At 50.2% G+C, this 17,869-nt stretch overlaps 2 protein-coding genes across 6 annotated transcripts; one reads left to right on the plus strand and one right to left on the minus strand.

Moving 5' to 3' along the window:
- Nucleotides 1-2,590: 2,590 nt before the first annotated feature.
- Nucleotides 2,591-14,347, minus strand: NSDHL (NAD(P) dependent steroid dehydrogenase-like). 3 transcript variants are annotated; one of them, XM_051630375.1, is made up of 8 exons: nt 14,314-14,347; nt 12,445-12,499; nt 9,534-9,695; nt 8,305-8,451; nt 6,783-6,911; nt 5,868-6,010; nt 4,254-4,356; nt 2,591-3,589 (listed from the first exon to the last, which is right to left on the minus strand). In XM_051630375.1, exons 2-8 carry the CDS (start codon nt 12,463-12,465, stop codon nt 3,254-3,256), a joined length of 1,041 nt encoding a protein of 346 aa, XP_051486335.1. In that variant the 5' UTR covers nt 12,466-12,499; nt 14,314-14,347; the 3' UTR covers nt 2,591-3,253. The 3 variants fall into 3 exon arrangements, with proteins under 3 accessions (XP_051486335.1, XP_051486338.1, XP_051486336.1); XM_051630378.1 differs by lacking the exon at nt 9,534-9,695 and having other exon boundaries at nt 14,314-14,340; XM_051630376.1 differs by lacking the exons at nt 12,445-12,499; nt 14,314-14,347 and adding an exon at nt 11,356-11,765.
- A 613-nt stretch (nt 14,348-14,960) lies between these two features.
- Nucleotides 14,961-17,758, plus strand: LOC127389693 (centrin-2). Of its 3 annotated transcripts, none has more exons than XM_051630438.1 (6): nt 14,961-15,110; nt 15,467-15,625; nt 15,898-16,026; nt 16,499-16,636; nt 16,927-17,058; nt 17,675-17,758. In XM_051630438.1, the coding sequence occupies exons 1-5, from the start codon at nt 14,976-14,978 to the stop codon at nt 17,014-17,016; spliced, it is 651 nt and encodes a 216-aa protein (XP_051486398.1). In that variant the 5' UTR covers nt 14,961-14,975; the 3' UTR covers nt 17,017-17,058; nt 17,675-17,758. The 3 variants fall into 3 exon arrangements, with proteins under 3 accessions (XP_051486398.1, XP_051486397.1, XP_051486396.1); XM_051630437.1 differs by lacking the exon at nt 17,675-17,758 and adding an exon at nt 17,482-17,668; XM_051630436.1 differs by lacking the exon at nt 17,675-17,758 and having other exon boundaries at nt 16,927-17,136.
- Nucleotides 17,759-17,869: the final 111 nt, after the last annotated feature.

Consider the following 17,869-nt stretch of genomic DNA (forward strand, 5'->3'; position numbering starts at 1 on the left):
AGGATCTTGTCAGCAAAGGCAGGGCAGAGGAGGCTGTGGCCAAGTGCCAGCCTGATGGCCTTGGGAAGAGAGGAGCCCAACGTGTGCAACCTGGCACCAGAAACACCTCAACATGCTCTGTTGCAAGCAGGGAGATGCCTATTTATTTCTCATCACTAGCTCTGCAAGCTTCCTCTGGGCTCTGAGGCAAACAAGCTGCTTTCCTTCTCTCACAATAGGGACCAAGTTGCACCATCCCTCTCATCTGGGGACCTGGCACTTCCCAAAGGCTTGCACAAGCAGCAGTGAAACTCGGGACACAGAGCTCCCAAGGAGCAGAGTCCAGCACACTCCTGCCATGCTTGGCTCTGCACAGCTAAGAGCTGTGGAAACTCACACCAGAGCTTGGTGATCACTCTACCTAGAAAAGCAGTTTTACTCCTCTCTCTCTTTCCCTCCCTCTCTTTTCTCTGGAGTAAGCAACAGAAGATATCTCCTTTATCTCACCCACTGCTTGGCAAACCAAAACCAGTCTCGGGTCAGCAAAATTAGGAGCAAGAAAAAGCCAGGGAAGCAAAGTGACAGAGATAAGAAGTCTGAATGCTATGGGGCAGACTTTGAAGTCTTCTGCAGCTCCTGCTTAAGCATCGCTAAGAAGAAGAAATTGCACCTGCATTTGACCCTAGATATGTGGAAGGAAATGTTGATAATGGCCAGTCTGCTTTGCTCCTCATGCTTGCTTGCTGACACAACAGACACAGGCTGGGAAGAGGTGGCATGGCAAATCAATCCCAGGCAGGGAAGCACAGAAGGACCTCACTGGCTTGCCCAGAAAACACAAGATGGATGAGAAAAGGAGTTGAGAGGAGGAGGCTTGGTTGGGGCCAGAAAAGGCTGTGGACAATGCAAGGTTCTTCTGCTGTGGCACAGCAAGGTCAGGCTCCTGCACAGCAACAATGCCTGTTTACTACTGGTGTGGAGAACAGAAGCTTGTCAGCCTGCCAGAAGAAACACTGGGAGCTGACCTAATTATAGAGGGAGTACCACAGCAAACCAGCTCCAGCATGGTGCAATGCTTCTCTCCATGCCCAGCTCTGGGAAACTGCTCACCCCCACCCCAGCAAACTTCTGCCTTACCCTGCCTGCATTAACCAGGCACGTGAGGGAAACCATCCTGCCTGCTCCTCCTCAGCAGACCTGAACTTCCAGTACCTCGTGTTTCTGTAGCACCTTCTGGTCGTCACCTTCACCTCTTACCTTGACAGTCCTCCAAAGACACGGGGAGAGGAGAAACCCTCCACTGGAACCGTGTCCAAGGATTGAGAGACAGCATTTTCGGGGCCGATTGAAGCAGCAGGGGCAGCTCTAGCTGGGAAATGCCATCTAGAGGCCGGAATGTGCTTTTACCCGTTTTTTGTAACTCCAAGCACTGGTAGTACCTGCTGCTTTGACTCCAGTTCCATCCCCTTCTCGCAGCACCTCTGTCAGGGCAGTGTCACCCCTGCCCCAGCTCTGCTGTGCTGCACCCGGAGTTCCAAAACCTTGGGAATCAAGCCATGCTTGGCTCCACCATGAGTCTTCTTTTTATGTGTCATCTTTTATTCTTTGTACATGGATGGGGCACTGGTACACACTTAAAGAAAGGGGAGGAAGAGTCTTTCCATTAACACTGAATTTGTGCCAGCACCTTGACGCATCCCACCGAGGGCAACACAGCTCAGCTCCTTGAACACAGGATCTGTCTCCCACTGGAATGGGATGTGGGATGAAACAAGTAGATTCCAGAAAACCTAGGAAGAACAGGGCTTCTTAAACAACACTCTGCAGAAGAATTGCACTCCAGAATTCAAGCTTTGGATATTTAACACTATAGGCTGGAGGTAAAAAAGGGGCCAAGGTGACTGACCAGTGCAAACCAGACCTGTGGGAACTGGGCCAAGCACCTGGCTTGTTTTTATTATTTACTTCAAGATCAAGCAAGCAAAGGCTGGTGAAACCAGCTGGCTGTTAAACAGCAAAAAAAGCCCAATGTAAAACTCTCCAGAAAACAGCCCCAAGTTAAAATAAAACTGGTTTCTAGAGGGTTTGAGCAGCACATCAGGCTCCCAGATGAGGTTAAGGCTCATTCCAGGAGGCACTTCCCATACTGCTGAAATCTAAACCACCAAAAACTCCTGAGGAGCCAGGAACTGGCACAGTGGGAAGGTCCAACTCTGCCCTAAACTCTTCATTTAAAAACAAAAGAGGACTGAAGCACTTAGGAAGATTATAGGGTAAAGCACACAATCTAAATGTCAGACTAAGCAGCGTGGTGAAGACGCTATTATGATCATAATTTTCTTGTGGAAAAGAGGGGGTTTTTTCCCCTGTAATAAGTGGTCAAAGCAACAAAAAAATCACCATGACCAGAAATAACATGTCAGACAAGATGAGCTGATGCAGTGGGATCTTCCAGCCAATGCAGCTCTTATGGGAAGCGAGTGATGGGAAAACAGCCCGTGCTGACTGACAGCAGGCACAGAGCCCTCCCCACACTCTGGGAACAATGAAAGGCCTCGTTCTGCTGAGATGGTCAGAATGGGAGCTGCCCTCTCAAAGATGGGACACAAAATTAGGAAGTCATCTTGATTTATTTGGGTTTTTTTGAAAAGAAATAGGCTTCTGCAGAAACACAGGCATGTGCTTCCTTACAGAGAGGCCGAGCTTGCCTTGGTTTCCTTCTGCTGCCTCAGGAAGAAGCCAAATCACCCACCAGTCATGGAGGGAGTAACAAAACAAGCTGCAATGGTTTCAGAGATGGAGGCAGAACTCCTCCTTGGCATGAGTGTCTCTTTCATTGCTCTTGTATGGAAAAAAGCCCAGCCCCAGAGAGGAACCAGCCCAGAGCAGTGTTGCATGAGCCAGGCTGCAGCTCGGAGAAGAGGTGTCTGTTATCACCAGAGCAACAAAACAGAGGACAAGGGTGGAGGGAGAAGCCCGAGGAATGCTGATGTGCTGGGATTGAAGAGGGCACAACAGGGTGTTTATTCATAGTCCACAGGGTTCAGCAGCTGTTTCAAGACCAGGAGTCACATCAAAGAACAGAACTGCTGGCACAGCTCCTACATGAGCTCTTCTCAAGCCACCGTGAAAACAGCGAGGAGGAGGAAGGACTTGGGGAAAACTCCCTGTTCCAGAGAATCAGTAAAATTTGCTTCGGTGTTCGTGCTAAGATGTCAAATCAAAGCAATTATAGAAATCAAGTGGCAAAACCATAAAATCCATCAAGGACTTGTCAGGCCTTGGCCCGGCGCAGGTGGGGGTAGCTCTGCAGAGTCCTCTCTATGGCTTCATCCAAGCTGACCACGGGGCTGTAGCCCATGTCTCTCTTGGCCCGTTCACAGCTATAGTAGTGAAAGGTTCCAGCCAATGCTACCCTCATGGGGGTGAAAGTGGGCTTGATGGTGACCAGCGGGCTCAGCAGCCACAGCAGCAGGGACAGGAACAGGGCCAGGTAATATGCCAGCCAATAGGGAATGTGGTACTTGGGAGGGTCGTAGTTCAGGCCGGTCAAGATACGGGACATGAAAGCCCAGAAAGGAATTGGTTCATCATTTGTGATATGAAATGCCTGAAAGAGAGGAAGACAAAAAGGTAGATGATAAGATCACTGTGGTTTTCACTAACTGGTCTCTGTGATGGCCCACGCTGAGGAGACTGACCCCCTGACTCGACTGAGAACATATTTGCATGAGAAACTGCCGTGCATGAGCAACCTCTGGCTGAACAGTGAGGAACCCCTTTGCTGAGCAAGGCAGTGACTTCTGACACTGCAAAGCTGAAGGTCACTCCTAAATGGTCAGACAAATGGAATGACACAGCAGGGGCAGATGAAAGCAGCCCAGCTGTCTGTGCTGAGCCAGGGGAATCCAGAAAAGCTTCTCCTGTTCTGAACTCCATTGTAAAAGCCAAATAACCCTGTTTCTTATGCATGCCTCTTGGCTGCCCACAACTCTGCCTGGATTTGCTTTCACAAGGAGTTTTATAGCATGAAGTTGAAGTGTGTTCATAGATCAGAGCCCATGTGGTTGCACAGTGGTCTCCAGATGGGCAACCCTTCATTACACCCACAGGCAGAAAAAAAATGCCCCCTTTTGTGTGCAAGTTCCTCTCCTCTCCAAGAGGGATGATAAGTACAGACAAAAGTCAGGATGAGCTCCAGAGTCAAGCAAGACTTGTAGATGAAGTTCAGCCAGGGGACACCCACTGCCCTCCCTTCCCAGGTCTGTCCTTACCTTCCCACACAGGGCAGAGTCTTTCTGAAGATGTTCTGCAGCCAGGATGTGTCCATGAACCACGTTTTCCACATAGGTGAAATCCACCAAGTTCTTTCCATCCCTGCACAGACAAAAGGAAGAAGTTTAGCCCCAGGGCAAGTTAGGTTGAAAAATCTGCTTGGGGCAAAAGTAAGGACTTTCACACAAGATATATTTATTCCAGGTTTCCTCTTCTCCTGCTCTCTTGTGCTGCAACTTCAGGCTAGACCCTGTCAGAGAGATTAAATCATTGCACATTATTTTGGAGACAGAGGAAAAGCTGTTACTGTCTCAGCTCTTGTCAAGGCCCTCCAAATTTATATCCCTGTAATACCATTTTTAAACCTCATGAGTTCCCAAGTTCCCAGGTGTAGCAAATCCTACAAGTCTTGGAATCAGCAGAATGATCCTCTAAAGCAGAACAAACACCCAGTGGTAACTAGCACAAGGAAAGTCACTTCAGGACAAGCTTTCAATTATGGATTTCTCAGCTCATGAAATTCTAACTTAGTCTCTCAAAAAGCCAACATCAGCCTGAGCTGCAACAGATTTAACCCACTGTGTTACATTTAAGCCACTGTGTGAAATCTGTTTCTACATGGGTGCAGAAAATGAACATGAATCCACATCTCACTTCCAAGAGTGCAGCTCAATCAAACAGCAACATCACCACACTCCTCTGGTCATATGAGTATTGCTGCAGCCCAGCATCCTCAGAAAGCATCACTTTCTTTCCCTGTGGTCACAGGTGAGTGGCTGTTTATTTGTGCTCTTCGAAGGGATGTACAGCTCTGCACAGCAGTAGGAAAAATCAAGTGAGGAGCTCGTGTTGGAGCTGGAGGAGGATGCAGACTTGCACAGAGCAGAAACCTGGAGTCTGTGCAGGTTTGCTGCTCACAGAGCAGTTTGGGAGGTCAATTCAGAAGTGAACTGAAAGGGAGAATAAAAATCCCCTAACCCCAAAAAACCCCACAGCCCTCTTCCCTTCCTTCTTTCTCCCCCAAGCACACCTGCACACGTGCACATATGCACACAAACCAGCTCCTTGCATGCAATAAAAACCTACTCTAAATGAAAGAGGACATTCAAGAGCATAATGCAATCAAGACATAGATCCTCAGTAGTAGCTTGAAATATTCCTTGCTCTGAAATGTCAGTGGCCCACCAGAAGCTCTGCAAGGCTCAATAACAAGGCAAGAATCTTTGATCTTATAATGATAAATGCCCTGCCAGAAAGGCCTTTTAATGGCAAGAACCTCAAATACCAGAAGTGTATCTTAATTAAATTAACAGCAAATAATCTGAGCTCTCTCGTATTAAGCAGGACAGCTCTTTAGACAATGCAAAGACATCTCAAGCTAGGTCAGCTTTCCCCACTGATATTTGTTTTGCATCATGAACATTCACCACCTCAGTGCACGAGTCCCTAACACTGCAGCATTTTCTTAATAAGTATCCTGGATCACAAGTGAAAAATGAAAGAAACATTTTTGGCATGCCACAACACCACTGCTGATTTAGTATTACTCCCTTCAAAAAGGCTTTGTAGGTTCAACCTCAGTTTCAACAAAAGCTGTAAAATGACTTGCTCACCCAATGATGAACTTCATTTTGCCACTCTTGGCTGCTTGGATGAGGATGGGAACAAGCTGAGGGTCCCTAGGACCAAAGATTCCATGGGGACGAATAGCAGTAGTGAAAAAATTGTTGTCTGGGTCATTTGCCCTGAGCACCTCCTGGGGGGGAAAAAAGCACCCAGATCAGGAGAGAAAGGCTGGGAAGGAAAATATGGCTTAGAGATATAATCCAGGATCATCACAAAAGAGGGAAGACACCAGTGAAAAGCTCCTCTCCACCCTTATCTTTACAAATCCTGTGTTCTCATCCCCTCTCCCACTACTCTTTAAAGAGAGAAACAGACAAAAATCTGATTTCCTTGTTGAACACTTGATGGATTGACAGGCAAAGGAAGGGAACTCTTTGCTCCTCTCATTTAACACCACAGATTTTATTCCCTTTTCATGAAGTCAACGCACCACTTGGGAGTTTCCCTAGCCAAGGGAGACAGAACTGAGTGTTGATGGATTTAGACTCCAGAGAGCTGCCAGGAAAGCAGCCCCTGGAGCAGCCCATCCACATGCCCAGGGAAAAGGCTGCGGGTCATTTGCGGAAGGCACAAGGAGCAGCCACCTGCCAAACTTCTGTGACAGACCAATGAATCCATAGCTCCTGAGCATCCATGCTAGGAGTAAGAGGGCTAAAAGGGAATTTCCTATTTGAGTTACACTCCAAGAACTCTGGCAGGCACTGCTGCACATGCAGGGTGCTGCACAGACTTCCCTGCAGCTGTGAGGAGGAGAGGCTTCTTTTAATGACAGAGATTCTGGAGAACAAGAGAGATCTGTTCAGTCTTGAAGAGCCTGGTGTGTCCCTTAGGGCATGCCCTACTTTGGGAAGGGCAGTTTTAAGCATGGAAAACCAGAGTGTTCAGCATCTGATGACACATACCTTCTCCTGCAGGATCTTTGTCTCTGTGTAATAGTCGATTGGGTTTTTTGCATACGGGAGGTCTTCGGATCCATTTTTTATGTCTGTGCCCTCAAAAACCACACTGGCACTGCTAGTTAACACCAGCTTCTGCAATGGATGGGAAAGAAAACAGTTGTTTAAAGCCTAAGACAAAAGAGTGATTATTTACAAAGGCTGAATAAAGACAATAATAATGTTTAATCCACTGATTCTACAGATAACAAACAAAGTCTGGAAGAACATGGGCTAACAGAACCTTATCTGAAACTGCAGGTGAGGAAACTCCCACTCTCTTAATTGACTCTGCCACATTGTTTAGTGCTACCTAAAGAAGATTAAAACATTTCAGCAAACACCCAAGGCAGCCAGTCAAGGGGAAAGCACCTCCAGGAAAATCAAGAATGCCCACTTGGCTCAGCACACTGTAGCACTTCACACACAGCAAGTGTTTTAAGGTATATTTGCTCATCTGGGTGATAACAATATCGTGGCAGACTAAACCAGGAAAGAATTTCTTATCTTGGGTGTTTTTGCTGGATAGAAATGTACCCTAGTGGGTTCAAAACAGGAAGACAGAGATGTATTTGAGTAATCAGCAAAGTGGTTTTAAACAAGATTGACACTGTAATAGAAAGATGAGTAGATCCAGCAAGTCCCAACAAGACTTGACTCGTTGCTCTGACAGAACACAGACTAAGCCTGAAGGTAAACACCCTATGGCCCGTTTCCTACACCAGCTTATTCCATGAGAAGGGGAAAAACAACCAATAAAAAGCAAACTGTGGGGCTGGAAGTCCTATCTGTTGGACATTATTTAATTTGAAATATTATCCCTTCGGTATCGATATGTGGACATGGCAGAAAATGCAGGGTTTGGAGGCAAAATCTCCACCCAGGACAAGTGAGGGACCTTCACAGGCACCGTGCTTGAAAATATGCTGACAGCTTAAATGAAAACTCATGTGGTATCAAAATAACATAAGGATTAAAAACCACAACACAATCTTGCCTGAACAGCAGCCTGGCTTCCTCTGGCTCTTTCTCTTGTGAGCAAACTACTTTCTAAATCAAATTATACTGAGTTTATGGCACAAGTGTGTTCCTTCTCATTATATGTCAAGGAATTCACACGGGTAATTGCTGCCAGGAATGCTGGAAAAGCTCCCTTTAGAGCTGTCCCCCTATTACAGCATGAAGACTCCACTTGCCAGTCATGGTTCTCCCGTCAGCGATTCCCAGGTATCTAGAAGGACAGATTTTAGTGGATGCTTTTCCTGCAGGCAGGAGGACTGCAATGTGCCTGTTTTCTGTGGCAAGCATGGACTGAGCTCACACCAGACACTAAGGGGGAGAGCAACAGAGTCTCTCTCTTCTAACAATTTCCACAGAACACATAGGAATTCAGTATTCTCTATCAAACAAAACTGAAATCAGTCTGGGCTGCAGCTGTTATAAAGTCACATTAGCTTCTTAGGGTCCCCATCTGCTTTTCCACCCTTACCTGCACTCCAGCTTCTTTGCAGGCTTCAATGACTGCTTTGGTTCCCATAAAATTCACCTTGTAAAACAGCTCCCTGTTGTCACTTGAAGGTGCTGGTGATGCACAATGAAATACCACTGACACCCCTTGTAAAGCTGGGAGCAAAGCCTGGGAGGTACAGCACAAGAGACAGCAGTGAATTATCCTGCCTGCTCAGGTAAAAAAGAGAAAAGGAAATAAAACACAATTCTTTCTCTCATGGAAACAAAACTTAAATTTCAAGGCACGTTCCTTCCATAAAGGTGAGCAGCTGGAATAGGATTAGTGTCCAGGATCTGAGAATCATAGAATGGTGAAGGTTGCAAGAGACCCTAAAGATCATCAGGTTCCAACCCCCTGCCATGGGCAGGGACACCTCCCACCAGACCAGGCTGCACAAGCCTCATCCAACCTGGCCTTGAACACCTCTAGGGATGGAGCAGCCACAACCTTCCTGGGCAACCTGTTCCAGTGTCTTCCCACCCTCAGGGTGAAGAATTTCTTTCTAATAGCCTCACAACATCCCACTCCTTCCTAGGCAAAAAGCACTACATCATCTTTTCCTTCCAGAGAAGAACCTGGGAACTTTTAGAGACCTGGAGGCTATTCAGACTTAACTACTTGAAATAGTGTCAAGTGCAGGTATGAGACTCAAAATTACCTGGAAATAGGAGTTAGCAAGCTCAGCCAGCAGCAGGTTGAGCAGCCAGCAGTGCCCCATGGCACTGCCTGGGGTTGGGGGGACTGTCACAAAGCTCTGAGACATGATACTTGAGCTGGTGGGGAGACATCTCCTCACCTGGCATAGAAATGTTTTGCCCAGGCTCACATACATGGCTGAGTTAAGGCCAGAGGTCCTGGTGTGCCTGGCTGAGAGGAGTGAGGTGTTCTGGCCTTCTCCTGAGGGTCCCCAGGACAGCACCCACCCTCAGCTCCCAATGGTGGCTGTCACCAGGCTGCAGGGCTGAGCAGAAACCAGATCCTTCCAGCTTCAGATGTAAGTGCATTTCTTTAAGTGATCTAGATGGAAGCTGCTGTGGCTGCTGACTTCACAGGGAAGGTTGAGGGGCACATCTGCATACCCTTTAAAACCTGGGCAATGCCCTCAGGTGTGTGAGCACCTTGGGCAAGGCTGAGTGAGCTGCTGAGAGGAACATTTACTTAAACAGCCACCCTTCCATCCACCCGTGCCATGTGCTGTTAGGCTGTACCTCTTTGTCACAAAGGTCTCCCAGGAAGAACTGCACTTGGTCACTGTCAAATCTCTTCTGAATATCAAACACGTTGACCACATAACCCTTCTCCAGGAGCTGCTCCACCATGTGCTGGCCCAAGAACCCTGACCCGCCGATCACTGCACATCTCTTACCAGCCTGCAGAGACAGGGAGAAGGCAGCTCAGCAAGCAGACACACACCAAACTGCACAAGGAAACTGATCTCAGCTCCCTGAGATCTGAATGTGCTGGCGTTTTGCACAAGGACTCAGTTTAACTGGGGGATCCTACATTCAGATATCAAGAGACCCTTCAATGTGCCTGTGCCATCAAAGCAGCTGAAAGGTTGGGACCTGCTAAAGGTCCCCAGGGCTCAAACACCAGTGGGTACTTGGCAGGACTCTGCCTCATGACCAAGTGGTTCATGTAGCAGGGAAGGAAAATGGGACAGGCTCTGAAAAACTCTGCCCTGATGGTAAAGCAAACAGGATCAGCTCCACGTGGCACAGATAATTCAGGACACTAAAACTGTCACCATTAGCAAGGACAAAACCATTTCCAGAGCACACAAGACTTTGGCTTCCCCAAGCCAAGGGAGCAGTCAGGTAAAGGCACAGCTTGTCCTTTTTAGTTACCCATTAGCTCCTTTCTCTTTTCACAGAATTGTCAGAACTGGAAGGGACCTCTAGAGATCATCCAGTCCAACCTCCCTGCTAAAGCAGGATCCCCTGCAGCACATCCCACAGGGCTGCATCCAGGGGGGTCTGGAATATCTCCAGAGAAGGAGACTCCACAACCCCTTGGGCAGCCTGTCCCAGGGCTCTGTCGCCCTCACAGGAAAGAAGTTTTCCCTCATCTTTCAATGGCACTTCTCACATTCCAGCTTGTGCCCGTTGCCCTCGTCCTGTCCCTGGGCACTACTGAGCAGGGTCTGGCTCCAGCCTCCTGCACCCACCCTTTAGTTACTTGCAGGTATTCATAATGTCTCCCCTCAGCCTTCTCTTCTCCAGGCTGAACAGTCCCAGCTCTCTCAGCCTTTCCTCATCAGGGAGATGCTCCAACCCCCCAGACACCTTTGTTGCCCTCCCCTGGACTCTCTCCAGCAGCTCCCTGTCTCTCTTGAACGGGGGAGCCCAGAACTGGACCCAGTTCTCCAGCTGTGGCTTCCCCAGGGCAGGGCAGAGGGGCAGGATGACCTCTCTTGACCTATTGGCCACACTCTTCCTTATGCAACCCAGGATTCCAGTGGCCTTTAAAGCTTTTTAAAATCAATAGTTAGAGTCACTAATTAACAAATTCCAGTCTGGTCACTCATCTAACTGGCCTGAGCCTGAAGATGTTACTGCCAACACAGAATCTACAAGTAACAAGTCTGAGGAAGCTCTTGTACAAAGAATGTTCTGTCCTGCTTGGGAACAGATTTGCTCCTTATTGTTGCTACACAAACCCCACCTCTGCAGTTACACTATCCAGCTGAAGGGAATTTTAACCGAGTGAAACCACACAAAGAAGATCATTGTTCAGAACTTTTTAAGTGCTACATCCTTACAAAAAGGTTCTACTGCAAAGTGTCAGTTGTCCACAGAAGAAATGAGAGCTCTCTGCAGCTGCTCAGTTACAGTGAAGCACAAGCAGCCCTCTAGAACGGGGCAGACAAAGTACAATCTCATTAAAATAAGTAACTAAGTTGTAATGGTTCTGTCTACTGGTCTGTTTGGTTTTGAGAGGTGCAAGAGAACAAATACAGAAAGAACGTGAGCCTAAGGACTCTGCAGGTCACTCCCCCAGCTACAACAGGTTTGAAATTGCTTTACTCACCAGCTTCCCGAGCCCCTGAGCTCCGCCACATCCTTCCCCCCGGCAGGGTCCTCTCCCCGCTGAGGGGGTCTCCCGTTTCGAGCTTCTCCTGAGGTTCTACCCACCTTCTCCCTTGCCTGCCCCCTGTACCCTTCCTCATTGCAGCGTGTCCTCCAGCAAACCCGAGCCCGAGTCTCCCGGCGGCAGAACATCGCCCTCTGCCTGCCTCGGAACGCCAGAGACACGTTCTCCCAGCACAGAGGAGAGCCCGTGGGTCTCTGCAGCATCCCAGCTGGTGAGGGGGAGCAGACTATTTAAATCATCCTCACAACACAGAGCACACCTCCCAGTAAAGCACTGAACGAGCCAACCCGGTGGCCAGGATAATGTAACTGCACCTGGCTGGATGGGCTGCTTTAGAAAATGCAGGTGGAGAGCCAGGCCATGCATGATTACCTGGATTTTAGGCTAGGAAAGACTATCTCTCCAGTGCTGTGAAGGTATCACAGCTTGTTCATGCCCTCTACCACGATGCTGCACTATGTTTCTTTTTTGTTTCATTGTTTCCTAACTGCCTGAGGTTCCCTGGTCTTCCAGGACTTTCTTATGGATTAATGAGAAATGTCTCTATAAACAAGAGCCCTGGAAAACGCAGCAGAACAGCTTCATAAACTATACTCCTAAGAGTAAAGTCCAAGCATCTCCCTGAGCTGAGCAAAATGTGACTCATCCCCTGTCCTCACCTCCTGCACATGAGGCTACAACTGTCCAGCAGATCTCTGGGCCCCTCTCTGCACCACGACATGGAAGAACACGACAAGGCAGGTAGAAATGCTCCCAGAGTAACTAAATCTCCAGACCAATTGATTTGGCAGCAGGGAGAAAGCCCCTGGTGTTCCTGGGGGCTGGAGCATCCCTGGGTCCCCTGGGAACAGTAACAGCAGCAAACTATTCCTCAGTAAATCACATTTCCCCCAGCAGCACCTCTGGAGGAGGCACTGAGGCAGAGAGAGGGTCACATCTCCTCCAGTCATGCTCATAAGAAGGGTCTGTGAGAAAATGTTCCTGGAAGAGAAACCTCCACAGGGCACCATCCCAACCCCAACTCACCACTCTGAGGTGTGCAGCCATTTCTCAGGTGATTGATTCACTACCCACTCGATTCCTTTAAAAGAGGAGAGTGTTATTTTATTCACAATACAATATTTAACTTTCTTTAAGGTAACAGAACACCCTTGGTAACAAAGACACCATCTTATTTCAGCTGGCAGCAGCTTCCTGCCCCTCCTGAGGAGTTACACTCCAAAGAACAGGAACACAGTTGCAGGCTTTGGCAAGACCCTCTTGCAAAATGTGGCTGCTTGAGGGTGTTAGGAACAACAAAATTAAACTGAAGCTCAAGAATTGCAGCAGCACCCTGCCTGCCTGCTCCACAGCAGCAGACACAGCCCTGGAGAAACACCAGCACCCCACTGGTGCCCACCAGCAAGAACAGGGGAGCCCATGCTGAGATTTTCCAGGTTTTCACATCTTAGGCTGTTGATGCCACCAGTTCCATTAAAATATGCTGTTCTGCCCAGCAAGAGCAAACAAAATTCCCAGCTCAGCTGGGATCCTACTGTCTGAGGTATGAAGGAAAGGCAGAAAGACAACATGGCTATTTAGATCTGTTTCCAACCTACAGACAAGCTGCACACAAAGGCTTCTGGTGGCTTTATGGTCACTTTAAACCACCACTATGATGAACTACTGCTGTAGAGGCCCATTGTCCTTATTCCTAGTCAATGCTTCCCATTATCTCCTATTACTCAGGTCCTGAGGTGGATCAAGGCTGTGACCAGCTGAAAACTGATCATTTTCTGCTTGGGCTGGTTTTCAGCCAGAGCAGCTCTGACCCATCTCACTTCACAAACACTCTCGTGCTGGCACAGCTGGGTGTGAGATCCAGGAACAGCCACACCAGTCCTGCTAGACCATTAGCACAGAACCATGCCTCAGGGCAGTAAAACCTGGAGTGCCCCACTCTGCAAGCTACAGTTTGACATTCTCCCTTTTTTTATTTTTCTGAAAAGCCCCTTGAAATGGCAGGGGAAAAGCCAAAAAAACCCCAACCCCAAAACACAGGCTGGGTGCCTGTCCAGCCAGGAACACCAAGCTGCTTGGGAAGCACAGGGTGATACCCCCTCCAGCTTTCCCCCCTTCTACCTCCACATCTCTCTCAGGCCAGGCCTCACAACTCTGCAAAACCCAATTTATGGACTGCTCTGTCTCCAGTTTTCCTCCAGCTCTTCCAGTCCCTTCATCCTTCTCCCACCCCTTCAGCCACCCTCCACACACCCGGGGCTTCTCCCACCACCATTTTCCTCACCCCCTCCTGCAGCCCTTCACACCCCAGCCCTTCCCACAGCCCTGCAGCTGCCCCTCCTCTCCTCACAGCCCCCACAACCTATCCCAGGTTCCTCCACAGCCTCCCCTACCCCTCCCCTCACCCCGCAGCTCCCCAGCCCACCACAGCCCAGCTCTGCCGCCCCCACCTGCCACTCTGCACCCCTCAGGCCCCCTCACTAGCCCTTCACCCCCCCCTCACTAGCCCCTCACCGCCCCCTCAGACCCTTCACACCCCCTCACACCCCTCACAGACCCCTTGGGCCCCTCACCAGCCCCCTCAGACCCCCTCACAGACCCCTCACCGCCCCCTCAGACCCCCTCAGGCCTCCTCACAGACCCCTCAGGCCTCCTCACAGACCCTCACCAGCTCCCTCAGACCCCTCAGGCCTCCTCACAGACCCCTCAGGCCTCCTCACAGACCCCTCAGGCCTCCTCACCGCCCCCTCACCAGCTCCCTCAGACCCCTCAAACCCCTCACAGACCCCTCACCGGCCCCTCAGGCCCCCTCACCAGCCCCTCAGACCCCTCAGACCCCCCAGGCCCCTCACAGACCCCTCAGGCCCCCTCACCGCCCCCTCCTCACTCACGCACCTGCGGCGACCTCCGCCCTCAGCCGCCCTCTGGCTCCACCCACCGCCCCGCCCCTCCCTGCCGCCAACCAATCAGCGCGCGCCGTCCCAGGAAGCCCCGCCCACCCCGCCGCTCCTCGCGCTGGGCTGAGCATCGCGCCAGCCGCCCGCCGCTCGCTCATTGGCTGGCGCCCCCCGCCTTGCGACCAATCCCCTCGAGGGAAGGCGGCGCGGCGCCCCTCCCCTCTTGGACCCGCCCCGACAGGGCGTTGGCCAATAGCAGACCCCGGGGGCCTCCCGCGCCCGGCGACCCACCAATCAGCAGCGGGCGTTGCCATGGCAGCGGCGTTGGGCCGTTAGCCAATGGGAAGGAGCGGTGTTGAAGCAGGGCCTGGCGGGTCTGGAGCCGGCGGCGGCCCCGGAGATGGTGAGTGCGGCCCGGCCCGGCCCGACCCCCTGCCCGGCTCCCGGCCCGGCCCGGCGGCGGGGCGGGCCCCCGCCAGCCCGGGCCGCTGGGGCTGCTGTCCCAGCGCGGGGCCCCCTGAGCGGCTGCGCGGCCGCCCGATCCACACGCGATGCCAGCCGCCCGCGCGGTGCCGGCGTGCGCAGGAAGGGGCGCCCGCTGGGAAACCCGCACGGCCCGAGCCCTGCCCCGCCGCGCGGCCGCGCTGTTGGGCGGCGGGAATGCCAAGTGGGCGCGGTTCGGGCGCTCCAGCCGCCTGCGCCGGCGGCGGACGGGTCTTGCCCTCTGCTGCTCGCCAGGCGTGCTCGGGGGGGGGTCCTGCCCCCCGGGGGAGGGTGTTTTCCTGTGTTCATGAGGTGAGTTTGCAGCACGTTGGGTTAGTCAGGGGTTTCTGCGCTCGCTGCCAGGCAGTGCTCAAGGCTGAGGACCTCAGCACCTCGGCATCTCCCCTTAACTCCACACCACGGGAAATGGAGGGAACCTTCTCGGCCATGCTGGCCTGTCCCTGGATGAATTGTTAAACTCAAGGGATGTGTTTACTTGTCTGCTCTAATTCCCATCATCTTGAATGGTTCTTACAAGCTCTGGCCTCATTCTGAGGGCCCCCTTGCTCTCCCTGCTGCCATTTTCTCAGCTTTACTGATTTTAATGCTTAGCCCTCCTCAGGGGCTGGGCCTGACCCCCCCCTTTGCTCTTGTGTTGCTGTGCCAAGGCCTCCAGCTTCAAGAAGCCCTCCCTGGGATCCACCAGCCAGAGGAAGAAGGCGAGTCCCAAGCTGGAGCTGATGGAGGAGCAGAGGCAGGAGATCCAGGAGGCCTTTGACCTGTTTGACACCGACGGCACCGGGAGCATCGACGTGAAGGAGCTGAAGGTAGGAGCTTGCCTGGTGCTGCAGCACAGTTCCACTCAGCTGATCAGGAAATAGGGCCAAAAACACGTCCATGGCCTTCCACAGCAAGGGAGAGGTTGTTTTCCCCCCCCTCCAGCATAAAACCTTGTCAGCAGGTACGTTTTTCCCTTTGCTGCTCAGGTGTCTGTAGGGCTGGGCTGGCCAAAGTGAAGTTCAGCTTCCCCCCCCCCCAGCCCCCACCACAGTTTTTTTCATGGTTTTGGATCATTTATAAATGTGTTTTGGCCTTACAGGTGGCCATGAGAGCACTCGGGTTTGAACCTAAAAAAGAAGAGATCAAGAAAATGATATCTGATATTGATAAGGAAGGAACAGGGAAAATCAGCTTCAGTGACTTCTTGGCAGTGATGACCCAGAAAATGGTATGTGAATTGTAAAAGTGTTCTGAGTGAAAGCAGTTTGGAAGGTGGCTGAGTACCTTGCATCTCCTCTTGGGTCCAGTGGAAGATGAAAAGCACTCTTTTAATCCTGACAGCAAAATAGGTGAGGATTGCAAGGCAGGGGTACCTGATCTCGTCTTTCCAAGGAAAGTTGAAACAGTCATGTTGTTGCCAAGGCCCTTTAACAATCAGGTTTGTGTTGTAAAAATCTTAAAACACGTTGAGTAAAACCAGATATTTAACAGTGAAAGATCCTGCTACTGAAATCCCAGAGGTGTCTGGCTGTGGAAGGAAAGAGTCCCCTGAGGTTTTGCACGTATCCTTCAGGTTGCTCTGAGGACAGTTTCTCAGCCTTTCTAATACTTGTCTTTTACAGCTCAGCCTGTTACCTACAACATAACCACTGCTTTTTTTTTTTTCTTTCTTTCCTTAAACTTGTACTTGCTTCTTTAAGGCTGAAAAAGATTCCAAAGAGGAGATTCTCAAAGCTTTCAAGCTCTTTGATGACGATGAAACTGGCAAAATCTCCTTCAAAAACCTCAAGCGTGTCGCCAAAGAACTGGGGGAGAATCTCACAGATGAGGAGCTGCAGGTTTGTGCCTGGTAGATGAAACTACATCATACCTGGTCCCTTGTTTACATTGGTTTAAAACCAATATAAGTTCCTATAATATATATTTTCTACACAGATTTTTGTATTAAAAATATATATAAGAAATATTAGTGTCTAGTTTAGTAAATATTTTGGAGCACAGTCACTCTGGTGCTGAGCTAACACTGTCCCCTCCAGCACAAGTCACTAAAAGGTGGTTCTAATTCTGCATGAACAGTTCTGATCCTGGCCTGCCCTGTGTCTAATTTCTGCACACAAATCTCTTGCAGGAGATGATCGACGAGGCAGACAGAGATGGGGATGGGGAAGTGAACCAGCAGGAGTTCTTGCGGATCATGAAGAAGACCAGCCTCTACTGAGGCAGGATTTCACTGATTTTTGCAGTGTCTGTACCTTGGCAGGTGCCTCACTTTCTTACTTTTTTTTTTTTTGAGATTGCAGAAAATATAGGTCAGTGTTTTGCCTTTTCTGTAAGTGGATCACCTGGTGTTTGTGAGCAGTTACCAGCTGCTGACCTGTTCACGTGTAGCAACGTGGTTGCTTGGTTGTGCTCTTCAGGTGTTGATGCTCTTTGTTTTCCATACACGGTCCCATTTTTCAGTGACACTGTTCAGATCCTTCTCTGGCTAAAAAACTGTCTAATCATTCTGGCTTGGTAAAGAGAGGCCTCAAAACCTCTGGGGTCAATCTCTTGTTTCCCAGCAGCTGGAGTTTTTTAGTTTAATGTCTTGGTTTGGGCCCAGCTGCAGTGAACTCTTTATATGACATATCTGTGGGGATCAGCTTTTTATACTTACAGTGATTGTCCCTTCCTACTTTTTTAGGATGTTGTTTAAACTGCAGAAGGTGAGGCAATGGAGGGCTGCAGCTGCCCTGGCTGCTGCTCACCTCACACCTTGCAGCTCTTTGCAGAAGCAGCAGTTACCAGTGCTGCTGCTGCAAGCTCTCTGGGTTTGCAGGAACACTCAGTGGCTGCCAAGATAAGGTGATATTTAAAATAAAATGTCTTATTTTAAGCCATCAGAGTTGTGGAAAGAAGATTCTTAGAGACTGGAAAGGGCTGGCAACTGCAGCACTTTCTCTGGGATGCCTGGACCCCACCCTGGACCCTTTGTGCCCCGCAGCAGTCTGGGAGGCTCCTTCCATCAGACACTGCTGTCACTCGAGGGAAGAATTCGACCTCTTCCCACCAGACCTGGATGCCAACGTTGG

The sequence above is a fragment of the Apus apus genome, chromosome 12, assembly GCF_020740795.1.
Source record: "Apus apus isolate bApuApu2 chromosome 12, bApuApu2.pri.cur, whole genome shotgun sequence".
NCBI lineage: Eukaryota > Metazoa > Chordata > Aves > Apodiformes > Apodidae > Apus > Apus apus.

What these genes read in the sequence shown, in the direction of transcription:
- LOC127389693 (XM_051630438.1), top strand. Translation starts at nt 14,976, where the DNA reads ATGCCAAGTGGGCGCGGTTCGGGCGCTCCAGCCGCCTGCGCCGGCGGC. An exon ending in TCGACGTGAAGGAGCTGAAG is followed by an intron (nt 15,626 to 15,897) that starts GTAGGAGCTTGC and finishes TTGGCCTTACAG; the next exon opens with GTGGCCATGAGAGCACTCGG. An exon ending in CAGTGATGACCCAGAAAATG is followed by an intron (nt 16,027 to 16,498) that starts GTATGTGAATTG and finishes TGCTTCTTTAAG; the next exon opens with GCTGAAAAAGATTCCAAAGA.
- NSDHL (XM_051630375.1), bottom strand. Translation starts at nt 12,465, where the DNA reads ATGGCTGCACACCTCAGAGTG. An exon ending in CAAAGATCCTGCAGGAGAAG is followed by an intron (nt 6,011 to 6,782) that starts GTATGTGTCATC and finishes TTTCCCCCCCAG; the next exon opens with GAGGTGCTCAGGGCAAATGA. An exon ending in ACTCTGCCCTGTGTGGGAAG is followed by an intron (nt 3,590 to 4,253) that starts GTAAGGACAGAC and finishes CCTCTCTTTCAG; the next exon opens with GCATTTCATATCACAAATGA.